Source organism: Pteronotus mesoamericanus, unplaced genomic scaffold (genome assembly GCF_021234165.1).
Source record: "Pteronotus mesoamericanus isolate MK-2021 breed Mesoamerican mustached bat unplaced genomic scaffold, CSHL_Meso_final contig_26, whole genome shotgun sequence".
Lineage (NCBI taxonomy): Eukaryota > Metazoa > Chordata > Mammalia > Chiroptera > Mormoopidae > Pteronotus > Pteronotus mesoamericanus.
The window spans coordinates 3,480,329-3,493,413 of NW_026555109.1; the positions used below are offsets into that span (position 1 = coordinate 3,480,329).

A 13,085-nucleotide genomic window follows, 5' to 3' on the forward strand; every position below is an offset into this window, starting at 1 on the left:
GTTATGCCCTCTCTACCTTTGAAAGTAAAATAAGCCTAGGACCCCTGAGGATGATTCAAATGTGGGAATATTCTTCAACAAACACATATTCCCAGTTGCAAAAATATTACCCCTGGTTTCTTGCCAAGGCTTTGAAAAAAACATATGAAAGATTGATTCTTTTTTTCCTTCTCTGCCTTGCCTTTGCACTGTGGAATTTCAATCGCCCCTTACATGACAGCTATATATATATAATCTTCTATGGAGGCTCAGGGAAGAGAATCATGTCTTAAGAAATTGTCTCTATTTTTCTTGACATTTCTCCATCTAAAATATTTTTAAATTGGCCAAAAGATTATGGTTATTCGAGAGATCTTTATTGGCTTTTAAACACCACTAGTTGTTTATAGAAACAGTAGCAGGGGGTTCTCAGTTTCTTTCCGCTCTTTCTCCATGTCTTCTTTCTTAATGTACCAGAACAAAAGTTTTGGAAAAGCCTGTATATTCTGTAATGAAAAAAAGAGGCTTATGAGTCTTCAAATATTTTCATTCATTACAGAAAAGTTAGATTACATGATACCATCTGGTATTAAATATAATTACCATCTAAAGGAATTGCATTGTAACTTTGCAGAGCATTAAATATGAAGGATTTTACTCAAATCTTCAGCTCCACAAGATAACACATTGTAAACTATGATGTCAGTTAATATAATGTAATCACATCGACAGACAACAGGAAAATACTCCTTCCATGATACTTATGTAAACTGGTAGAATTGTATAAGAAAATAGATAATGAGTATTTCCTGGAATGGGCTCTTACCTGATTCCATTGAAGTGACGAGGTGATTGTCCAAAGCAGAGACAATAGCAGATACTAATGGGTAAGATCCTCTGTAATGGGATCTTGCTGAGATGAGGAAAAAGCTGCATTTTTATCATAGTGAATATTCCATTCCTTTGTGAATCAACCCAGTCCTGAGTAAATGGATATGGCTCTTGAATAGCAACAGAAGGTTAGTTCCTTCCAACTTTGCATTTTCCAAATGTATATGAAAAACATTTTCATATACAGAAATGTAAATACATGTCTGGGATAACTAGAACCTCATTGTAGATTGAAAAATAAAAGAATGCTTTAATGTGTTATCATATGTAGATAGTTCAAAAAGAAGAAAGTTGGGACATGGCTCATGTCTTTGCACAACCACATCAAAATTACAACTAAAATATAGAATAACCATTACTCAGGAACATCAGAAATCACTCTGGATGGAAGTCTGACAACTACAGAACTAAAGAAACCACATCCATCCAGAGTGCTAGCAGGGGCACAGACTTGCAAAGGGCTGGTCCCATAGCCAAGTGGATAAAAATTTGGGAGGGGCCTCTTGGGAGGGAGGAGTCCCAGCCCCACACTAGGCCCCCCAGCCCAAGATTCCAGTGCTGGGAAGATAAATAAGTCCCCACAACTTCTGGCTGCAAAAAACAGCAGGGATTGAGTCAGTGGAAGAAACTCCTGAAGCCCCAAGCAGTTCCTCTTAAAGAAACCATACACGGACTTGCCTACTCAGACTGCCTCTCTCTAAGCTCCAGCACCAGGGTAGTGGCTTGAAAGGCATCAGTGGCATACAGGGAGAAACTGAAGTGTCTGGCATCAGGCAAGCAGAGGCCATTGTCCCTTTTCTAAACCCTCCCTGCAGAGAGCCACAGAGCTGGCAAGCTGATGCCACATCTAAGACTCCATCAACCTGGCTAACACTGTTAGATCCACCTTGGAGATCCCAAGAGACTCCACCCTACCCAATTTATGGGCCCACCCAAGCTGCTTTTCCATAAGAATGGCTGGTCTTTGCTCCTAAATCCTATCAAACAAGCAACAGCTGGCTTCAATGAGCCCCAGCAGCCAGATGGAGCTTTGCCTGGGAATCTCCAAGCTTAGCAGCCATCTCATATTGCTTTATAGCTCAGGCATGGTGCCCCAGGCAAAACACAGGTTGGGGCTGACCTTGGCTTGTACCACCTGGGAAACCCCAGGGCCAATGCACCCAATAGACAGCTATAGACTACATCAGAGCACCATCACCCTGCCGCTGCACAGCTGATCCTCCACAGACAGCAAAGGTTGGTGTCAGTGGTCCCCTCCCATTGATTTTCTAACAGCAACCAAGGCTCAACTACAAGAGGAGGGTGTACTCAGCCCACACAAAGGGCATACCCAGCTTGGGTGATAGGAGAAGCTGTGCCACTGGACCCTACAGGACACCTACTACATTAAGCCACACTATCAAGACACAGAGTCAAAGCAGCTCTACCTAACACATAGAAACAAACACAGGGAAGCTTCCAGAACAAGGAGACAAAGAAATATGGCCTAAATGAAAGGACAGATCAAAACTCCAGAAAAAGAGTGAAATGAAATTGAGATAAACAATCTATCAGATGCAGAGTTCAAAACACCGGTTATAAGGATGCTCAAGGAACTTAGTGAGGACCTTGGCAGCATAAAAAAGACCCAGTCAGAAATGAAGGATACCCTAGTTGAAATAAAGAACAATTTGCAGGGAAACAACAATAGAGTGAATGAATCTGAGAGTCAAATTAATGTTTTGAACATAAGGAAGCAAAAAACAACCATGCATAACAAGAAGAAAAAAAGAGTCCAAAAAAGAAAAAATGAGGATACTATAAGCAGCCTCTGGGACAACTTTGAGAGGTCCAACATTCACATGATAGGGGTTCCAGAAGGAGAAGAGAAAGAGCAAGAAATTGGAAATGTAACTGAAAAAATTGTGAAAGAAAACTTACCTAATTTGGTGAAGGAAATAGACATGAAAGTCCAGGAAGCTCAGAAAGTCTCAATTACAATGGATGAAAAGAGGTCCACTCCAAGACACATAATAATTAAAAGGCCAAAGTTTAAAGATAAAGAGACTCTTAAAAGCAGCAAGAGAAAAGAATTGAGTTACCATATGGATGCCAGATAGGAGGGGGGTGTGGGAGAATGGGTGAAGAGGTGAGGGATTAAGAAGCACAAATAGGTAACTACAGAATAACCATGAAGATGTACAGTATAGGAAAATGGAGAAGCCAAAGAACTTACACACATGACCCATGGACATGAACAACGGTGCGGGGAGTTGTCTGAGGGAGTTTGGGACACAGGGTGGAGGGGGACAAAGGGGGAAAAATCAGGACAACTGTAATAGCATAATCAATAAAACATAATTAAAAATAAATAAAACTCACAAAAGAAATAGAAAAAGAAAATTAACTAATGGGAAATCTATGCCTTTAGTGCACGTATTAAAATTCAGCAAATAAAATGTCTGAAACCCCACATCATTCATTGAAGTTCAACTTTAGTAACCCAACTACTAACTCAGAAATATGTAAATTACAACACAAAGACCAAAATTTTTATTAGAGTAAAAGTGAAATTTTGTAAATGTTTCATAAACCATATAAACCAATTTTTCCACAGGTACATATTTTTCTATATTACTTATTACTTTACCCTCCAATGATATAATAGCAAAAGAAAAACCTTTCTAAAATATCTTCTCACACTTGTTAGGTAAAATTTAATAGCAGCTTTTCCAATCCAGAGCAATATTACAATCACTTTGGAGCTTATCTAAAAATAATCTACAAAGCAGATACTAGTTCAATGAAATATAACATATTTTTATTACAAGTCAGGTATTATCTAGGAATACAACTCAGATTATATTATTTTACTATATATGGTGATAAATGTTACCTAGGCTGATTGTAGTGATCATTTTATATAAATATTCCCTCAATTCATCATTTTGTACACCTGAAACTAATATAAGGTTATATGTTAATTACTTCTCCATAAAAAAATTTTTAAAAAGTTGAATGGAGTTTGATTGTTAAAAAAAAACAACTATATATAGATATAGATATATAATTTTCCTTCAATCACATTATATTTTGTCACTTTGAAATTTTTCATATTTGTGTTGTATACAAATGTATATACCCATAAATTTTATTTCCTTAGTTTACTGTTCCTTGAACATGCTTTATTTCTATCTATCCACTTAGTCTCTGTATACCAAAATGGTCTTTCAACTCATCTACAAGAGGTTTTAAGTGTTATGAAAATCTTAGGGAAAACCAACAACTATATAGCCTTAATAGAATCACAGAATAACAAATATTTATGTTAATAGTTAATATTTAGGTTAAATACTTTATTAATATTGAATATTTAACAGTAATATGCCCAACATTAATAATTCTTGCATAATTTTTATAATACATCAAATATTAATATATTTAATACTCAGTGTTAATAATTTAATATTTACTCAATATTGGTATATTAATGCCCACCACTTTAGTTTTTTGAAAATTCAAGTTATTTTTGCCAAATATTGACTATAAAAAATTGCTGCCGTATGAGGAGGTTGACCCCAACTCAGCTTCGGGGGTATCTGTCTGTATTCTTCTCATCTGCAGGGTCACTCAGCACCTTTCTCTCCCTCATATTCTCCTGGCAAGTTTAGCCCAAAGGTCTCAGTGGTGCTGAGTGTGCCTTGTTAGTTGTGGCCAGAATGTAGAGCTGCAGGGAACTAATATGACATTACCCAAAATTGCTGAATTGCTGGGCTGACCAATGGATCTGTAATCTGAAAATAACTTGACAAATGGGAAAAAGCAAATGGGGTAAGACACTAATGCTTTGCATAATTAAGCTCTCTTGGGCTTTCCAATTAATGGGTCAGCTTCAGGGAACTGGGAGCTCTGGGTCTAGACAAAGAGATAGACCCAGATAGATAAGAATAAAAGATAAAGAGATAGATAAGAATAAAGAGGCTCTTTTTCCCTTCCTCAAATTTCCTTTGTCATATAGCTAACGATGTGCACAAGAACAGGTGACCTTTTGGAGGGAATTATTGGTATTCAATTAGATTTTACCTTTAACCAGAAAGCTCCATGCTCTCTTCTAAAAACTCAGGCTCATCTTCTCTTCCACAGAAATATGACCTAGAGGCTCATGTTCTAGAGAAGAGCCCAGATGTCATCTGACCTGGCTCCGGGGGAGAAACAGCTGGGAGAATGGGGCCATCGAAGAGGCCAGTAACTGAAAGAAACACCTCTCATTCATCCTATAGCCTATGAATGACCACTCTTAGCAAAGTCCTTATCCACTCAGAAGTTACTGAGACACAACATGATGTGCACTCTGAAGGTTCCAGGTAGGCAATTACAACCCACGCAGAAGACAATATCATGCTTGTCTCAATGATAGCGGTCACTGTTCTTCTGCTACTGGTGCCTCTGATGGTAGTTACAGGTTCTGTTACAGCTGTTTCTTAGGTCCTGATAAAGCAGTCCCTCTTATCCAACTATCTTGTTTTTCATCCTGCTCACAATCACTCTTCCACTTGTCAAGTCAATCAGGCCTAACTTTACTAACACCTTGATCATGCTTTTACCTCTCATTTGATAGGTGTCCTGGAAAGATGCTGGTCTTTACTCATTTGACAAGGTTGCCTACCAAAGTATATACAAGTCTTCTACTTCTGATACAGGGCTGTTTTTTCCTGGCATGTCCAAAAAGAGTGGAGAATGTCATAGCTGCACTTCAGGTATTACAGAAGACTGTGGCTGTCTATGCCTACAACTTCCAAACACCTAGGTGATGCCAACCTCTGCTGATGAATCTATGTTGTTAATTCAGGAGTATTTCTGCCAAATAACTATCCAGAAAATGATTTGAAGAAGTAGTCTGATAATACCTTGAAGACGTTAGCTTAATTGAGTATAAAACTGCCCCTGATAGATTTTCTCCAGTAGATGAACACAAAACTTAGGATCAGCCTAGAAAAGGGTACACTGATTTATCAAAAGCATTTTATACCCCTCAGCTGGACATATACCATCTCTGCTGGGCAACAGTGGAAACTTCTGAAGCAATCCCTTGAGGGTGACTGTCAATTGCCCGCATCTTGGGGACAACTGTGGATTTCTCTTGGACTTACTACTAATAATGGGAAATCACCTACAGAGTGCTTTACAGATACAAACTTGTTTCACTCTCATGTATGAGGCAGGGTCTTTTAATTTACAAACCTCATTTAACAGATGAAAAAACTGAGGTGCAAAGAGATTAAGTAACTTTCCTAAAGCAAATATCCATGAAGTGATGAAGCCAGGATTCTAAGTTTGGCTACTGTGCTACTGAGTGAGTACCTTGATGGCACACTGCTCATTTACTCCTATGAGGTTGCTTGTATCTCCCACCTGACATATGAGGACACTGAGCCTTCTCAAGGACTCACCACTGCTCAGATTTGCAGACAAGTGTGGTTGATTGCAAAGCCTGCTCTCTTTCTACACTGACAAAGCATAATTTGTTTAAAAAAATTATTTATTTTGTTGTTCAAGCACAGTTGTCTCTACTTCTCAACACCCTCCCCTTTCCCACCCACACTCACCTCTCACCCTCAATCCTACCCCACTTTGGCTTTGTCCAGGAGTCCTTTATGCATGTTCCTTGATGGCTCATTCCCTTATTTCCCCTGTTCCCCCTTCTCCCTCCCCTCTCGTTACTGTCAGTTTGTTCTTTATTTCAATGTCTCTGGTTACATTTTGCTTGCTTGTTTGTTTGTTGAATAGTTTCTAAAAGGTGAGATCATATGGTATTTGTCTTTCACTGCCTGGCTTATTTCACTGAGCATAATGCTTTCCAGTTCCATCCATGCTGTTGTGAAGGGTAGGAGCTTCTTCTTTTTCTCTGCTGCATAGTGTTCCATTGTGTAAGCGTACCATTGTTTTTTTATCCACTCATTTACTGACGGGCACTTAGGTTACTTCTAGGACTTGGCTATTGCATATTGTGCTGCTATGAATATTGGGGTGCATAGGTTCTTTTGAATTAGTGCTTCAGGATTCTTAGAGTATAATCCCAGCAGTAGAATTGCCAGGTCAAAGGGCAGTTCCATTTTTAGTTTTTTGAGGAAATTCCAAGCTGTTTTCCACAGTGGCTGCACCAGTCTGCATTCTCACCAAAGTTCCCTTTACTCCACAACCTCGCCAGCACTTGTCATTTGTTGATTTGTTTATGATGGTGTATTCCAAGTGGTGTGAAGTGGTATCTCATTGTGGTTTTAATTTGTATCTCTCTGATGGCTAGTGATGCTGAGCATCCCTTCATATGTCTCTGGGTCTTCTTTATGTCTTCCTTGGAGAAGTATCTGTTAAGGTCCTTTATCCATTTTTTAATTGGATTGTTTGTTTTCCTGGAGTGGAGTCATGTGAATTCTTTATATATAATTTTGGAGATCAAATCCTTGTCTGAGGTATCATTGTCTAATATATGTTCCCATATGATTGGTTCCCTTTTCATTTTGCTGACGTTTTCTTTAGCCGTGCAGAAGCTTTTTATTTTAATGTAGTCCTATTTGTTTATTCTTTCCTTTATGTTCCTTGCTCTAGGGGACATATCGGTGAAAATATTGTTGCATTGAATATGTGATATTTTCCTGCCTATGTTCTTCTTTAGGACGTTTATGGTGTTGCAACTTATAGTTAAGTCTTTTATCCATCTCAAGTTCATTTTTGTATATGGTGTAAGTTGGTGGTTGAGTTTCATATTTTTACTTATAGCTGTCCAAATCTCCAAATATCATTTGTTGAAGAGGGTATTTTTATTTTTACTCCATCTTATGCTCCTGTCCCCTTTGTTTAATATTAATTGACCACAGAGAAATGGATTTATTTTTGGGCTCTCATTTCTGTTCTATTGATCTCTGTGTCTGTTCTTATGTCAGTATCAGACTGTTTTGATTACAGTGGCCTTGTAATATAATTTGATGTCAGGTATTGTGATCCCTCCTACTTTGTTCTTCTTTCTCAAAATTACTGAGGCTATTTGGGGTTGTTTATAGTTTCATATAAATTTTTGAAATGATTGTTCTATATCTGTGAAATATGTCATTGGTATTTTAATAGGGATTGTGTTGAATCTATAAATTGTTTTAGGTAGTATGGACATTTTGATGATGTTAATTCTTCCAATCCATGAACACAGTATATGCTTTCATTTAACTGAACATAGTCTATATGATTGTATAGGCCTGAATAGGAATGAGACCATCTTTATAACCAGTGTCCAGAAGGCTACACAAATCCAGTCCAGAAATGAGTTTGCCTGAGTTGACTTGTTCATCAGGGTCTGGTACGAGTTTCAACAAATATTCAGCAAAAGATCTCCCATGAAAACACTTCTATCTATTATCCCAAGAAAATTCATAGCTACTTGTGGGAAGTTTTATGGAGGGTGTGGAGAAAAAAGGAAGAGACTGAAGAGAGTTTCAATTCTAGGGATTTAAAATGCTTCAAAGAGAAAGGATGCCTACAGCAACACTTTTTGTACAAATTGGAAAAAGACAGCTTTTTCTTCTAGAGGGAAGTAGTCCCATGCCAGGGGACGCTGCTTGGTCATGTGCCTGAGCAGGTGGGAGTGGAGGTTGGATTTTAGCTCTAATTGTCTTGTTGATATGGCACCTTTGTATCATGCATAATATTTATGTGGCTTTGAGAAGCAGCCACAGCATGAGTGTAGGAAAATTAAGGGACTTAGGGTTTATCAATACAGAGCATGAGAAGGGGGGAATCCTCTATAATTTAAAAGCATAGAGTGTAGTCAATACATGGATTTCAGAGTCACACAGACCAAGGTTTGATCCCTGGCTCTCTGACTCCCTGACTCACTAGAGAGCGTGACCTCAGGTAAGTCATCTACTCTTCCAGAGCCTTAATTTCTTCATTTCAAAACAGCTAATAATCCTCATCTTCAGGATTTCTATGAGGACCTAATGGAGACAGCAGCTGAAAGAGCACACAGTGTTCAGCACACAGCCACCTTCCAATAAATGAAAGAACTTAGTTGCATAAATTCTTGGGGACACATAAATATGGCTGCTGAGTTAGAAAATCACATTATAGTTGATATTGCTGATCGATGTGTTTCCCAAGATTGTTTCTATAGTATGTAATATTGGGAGAAATTACCTTCTCTAAGACTCAGTTTTGTCAGCTATTATGGGTATCATAATAACACTTTTTTGTATAGGTGTTTTGTGCAGATTAAATGAGATAATATACATAAGAGTTAAGCACCCTAAGGTGCTAAGATCTCAATGATATTAATTACTCATTCTATTCCTATTTCTCTTTTCCTCTTCTTCTATCTTAATGTTAAAAAGGCATGTTCGTGGCATAATTAAATATAATTTGAAGTACAAAACAACAACACTGGGATTGTTGTTCACTTTATTTTATGGTATGTTTTAGATAAGTGATTTTAATTGCTGAAATCACTCAATAAGAGAATCATGATTATGCTATGCATACATTTTCTTGTCACAATTATATTCAGAAAAATAATATTATTAAAGGCTCCTACATCTTATTATCATCATAAGTTTTTTCAGGAGCTAGCATTGTGAACTCTCTGAGGAAATAACCTATGTGCTCAGTGTCTAGGAATATGCCTGGCAATTAGAAGATGATACAGAAATATTTTTTAAAAGATTTTATTTATTTATTTTTAGAGAGGGGGAAGGGAGGGAGAAAGAAAAGGAGAGAAACATTGATGTGAGAGAGGAACATGGATTGGTTGCCTCTCATATGCGCCCCAGCTGGAGATCGAATCTGTAACCTAGGCATGTGCCCTGATTGGGAATCAAACTGGTGACCTTTTGCTTCGCAGGACAGTGCCCAACCAACAGAGCCACACCAGTCAGGTCCAGGAATATTCTTGAATGAATGTCTGAGGGGTGCTTCCTTTCAGGAAGAAAATCCTGCTAAAATCATTTAATTACCTATAGCAATAAATGTATAGATTTTATTTATACTTATGCAGCATATAAATTGTTTTGTAGTCAATAAAAATGATTTACTTAAAATGGTAAGAGAAAAACTAACCTTACATATGCCATTAACTATAATTGTTTTTGTAGTAAGTGACATTCAACTAAAGGCTATTCCTTAAACTTTAAAAATTATTAATAGAAGACTATAGCCAGGAAAATTTTGTCATGGATCCAAATATCAGAATGCAAATATCATATCAGACTGAGCATTCAATACTTTTATGAAGATAATGTCCTAACTAATGATGTGGCAAAACACAACAGAATAGAACTTTTGAAAATAATGCAACATATTTAATTATTTTATTTTTACATTTATCTATGCATTCAGCCTAGCAAGAATGATAATGCATGCATTTGAATTTCAAGGCTTTAAATTAGAGAAATCTCAATAGTAGTAGTAATGTGTTCTAAAGCATATTGCTATTTGTTTTGATTTTATCCGATGTACTGAAAAAGGTCACTGCATTTTAAAAGAAGCTTTCTTTAGTGGATCTGAACAGTATAGTCAAAGTCAAAACAATAGTGAATTAAAAAAATACTGAACTGCCCTGGATGGTGTGGCTCTGGATAGAGCCCCAGACTGCAAAGCAAAGGGTTGCTGGTTCGATTCTTAGTCAGGGCACATGCCTGGGTTTCAGGCCATGTCCCCCTTAGGGGGCATGTGAGAAGCAACCAGACATTGATGTTTCTCTCCTTCTCTTTCTCGCTTTCTTCTTCTCTCTCTAAAGATAAATAAATAAAATTTTTAAAAAAATTGAACTTATTGGGATGACAATTGTTAATAAAATTACATAGGTTTCAGGCATACAATTTTGCAATATTTCATCTGTATATTGTATTGTGTGTTCACCACCCCAAGTCAAGTCTCCTTCCATCATCATTTAGCCCCCCTTTACCTTCTTTTTTCTTCCCTCACCCCTTTCCCTCCTGCAATCACCATACTGTTGTCTGTGTCTATGAGGGATTTTTTTCTTTGCTTAATATCCTCACATTTTACCCAGTTCCTCAACTCCCTCCACTCTGACAGCTGTCAGTCTATTTTCTGTATCTATGAGTTGTTTATGTTTTGTTTGTTAGTTTATTTTGTTCATTAGATTCCACATATAAGAGAAACCATAACAACAGTGAATTTAATAACAACCTTGGGTTTTATAATTTAGGTGGTGGGACAGTCTGTCTCTCACAATACTCTCCAGAAAAGACTTGAAAAAATACAGATGCTGATTTATGCCAAGTGAATCACCTGTCTTTAAGTATGCAATAGTATTCTCAATTCTATAAATATGGCCCAACTTTGTTCCTCATCAAAGAGTTCTCAAATATAACCAGAAATGCATTTATTTTTCTTAAGGCTTCACTTAATTTAAAAGGTAAGTAGAAGAAGACAAATTAAAGAAGATTATGTGTAGAAAAGGGTGACTTCACCCACAATTCAAATACCTAAAGCTCTGAGGCCCTTTCTCTCGGAAAGACTTTCTTTTGTGGGCTTGTATTTCCTTTTTCATATAAATTCCACATACTGGAATCATGTGGACCCTGTTTCAAATGGCAGGTGGATATTTGGAAATGTGGGTCTCCTGAGGACTGAGACCACTGACAACCCTGAAGCATAATTATCAGTACCAAGAACTAAGCCCTCTATATTAAACATGACTTTACTTTCATTCCTGGAAATGCCTGTCCAGGAATTTAAGGCCATTAACCAATAAGTAAATTCATTGTTAGCTTCATGAATTTTCCAAAAATCCATTTATCTAAACTTTGAACTAATCAACCAGCCTCTTGCTCTAGACAACAGGTTAATCAACTGGTCAGCCAGTCACCCATAAACAAATAATTGTGCTTATTAAGACTGGGGCCAAGACCCTGCTCAGGTAGGACCATCAATCTTAAATACTTTTTAAATTGATTTTTATTTTTTAAAAGGTTTTATTCATTTATTTTTAGAGAAGGGGAGGGAAGAAGAAAAAGAGGGAGAGAAATATTAATGTGTGGCTGCTTCTCACAGGTCCCCTGTTGGTGACCTGGCCTGGATGCCCTAGACAGGGAATTGAACCAGCAACCCTTTGGTTCGCAGGCTGGCACTTAATCCACTGAGCCACACCTGCCAGGGCATCTAAAACTGAGTTGTATTTAATTTTTAAAGGTAATCCATGTATATGGTTAAAAATTCAACAGGCATAAAATAGACTTCTGGAGTGAAGATGGAAGCATAAAGTTACCATTTATTTTCCCTCTTCTCAAAAATCACCCCAAATCAGGAAGAAAAGTGAAAAACAGAAGTGTAAACTCTACCTGATAACTAGTAACTGAAATGTGGAGACAGAATGGGTAGGAAAAATATCAAAGGTAGGAAAGAGGTAAAGGTATTATCACCACTTCCTCATCCCCCACCCACAGTGCTGCCCTCCCCAGAGCAGGGATGTTTACCCGTTCCTAACAGGTACTTGTTACCTGCTGTGCATCCTGGAAAGCCCTACACTCTTTTTTCTTTATTGAAATATAATTCATATATAGCATTATATTAGTTTCAGGTACACAAGATAATGATTTGATATTTGTATATATTATGAAATGATCTCAACTCTTATATCAAGAATTCTCTGCCCAATCTCAATCAGATCTCCCTGTCTAAAGGGACTTAAACTTAAACTCAAAGGCTTAAAAATATCCATCCCAATTATCCCTTCTGAAACATTATTAAGCCAGTTGAAGTAATGGTTTTCTTCACTGTAAGAACTACTAAATATTACTTTGCTTGATCAACAGATTGTTCAGATGACATTTTGGGGCAACCTACATGGCAAAGGTAGATGAGAAAACTGAGGATCAGATACTTGAGCTGCTCAAGGTTATAGAGAGGCAGAACCAGGCATCAGTCCAGACCTTCTAACACCAAGTCCAGCATCCTGTATTAGAACTGGGGGTAGGGGTTGTTTTAACAGCATCTCCTCCAATCTTTAAATTCCCAGAGCATAGCAGAGTAGAGACTCCTGCAGGAGTGAGAAGACACTGAGAATGATGGAAACCTTTTCCTTCTTCCCCATTTTGTGTAGAGCTATTTGAATCATTTGCCCTGAGGTGACTGTAAATATTTTTCTTTCCTTTCTCTTTAATTTCTCTTCTCCTCTTTTTTTTCATTTTCCTTTTAGTTGTTGTTTCTTAAAAAAAAACAGCATGGAAAAA

General features: G+C 37.4%; 1 protein-coding gene across 3 annotated transcripts in view; it reads right to left on the minus strand.

Annotated features, from left to right (window-relative positions):
- NALCN (sodium leak channel, non-selective) overlaps positions 1-13,085 on the minus strand; it is a 407,611-nt gene that overhangs the window by 66,118 nt on the left and 328,408 nt on the right. Inside the window, exon 19 of one of the 3 annotated variants that reach the window (XM_054574358.1) lies at positions 806-892. The exons of the other annotated variants lie outside the window; for them this stretch is intronic. Within the exon in view, the coding sequence (XP_054430333.1) occupies positions 806-892 (87 nt within the window). The remainder of the gene's footprint in view (positions 1-805; positions 893-13,085) is intronic. 3 annotated transcript variants of the gene reach the window in all.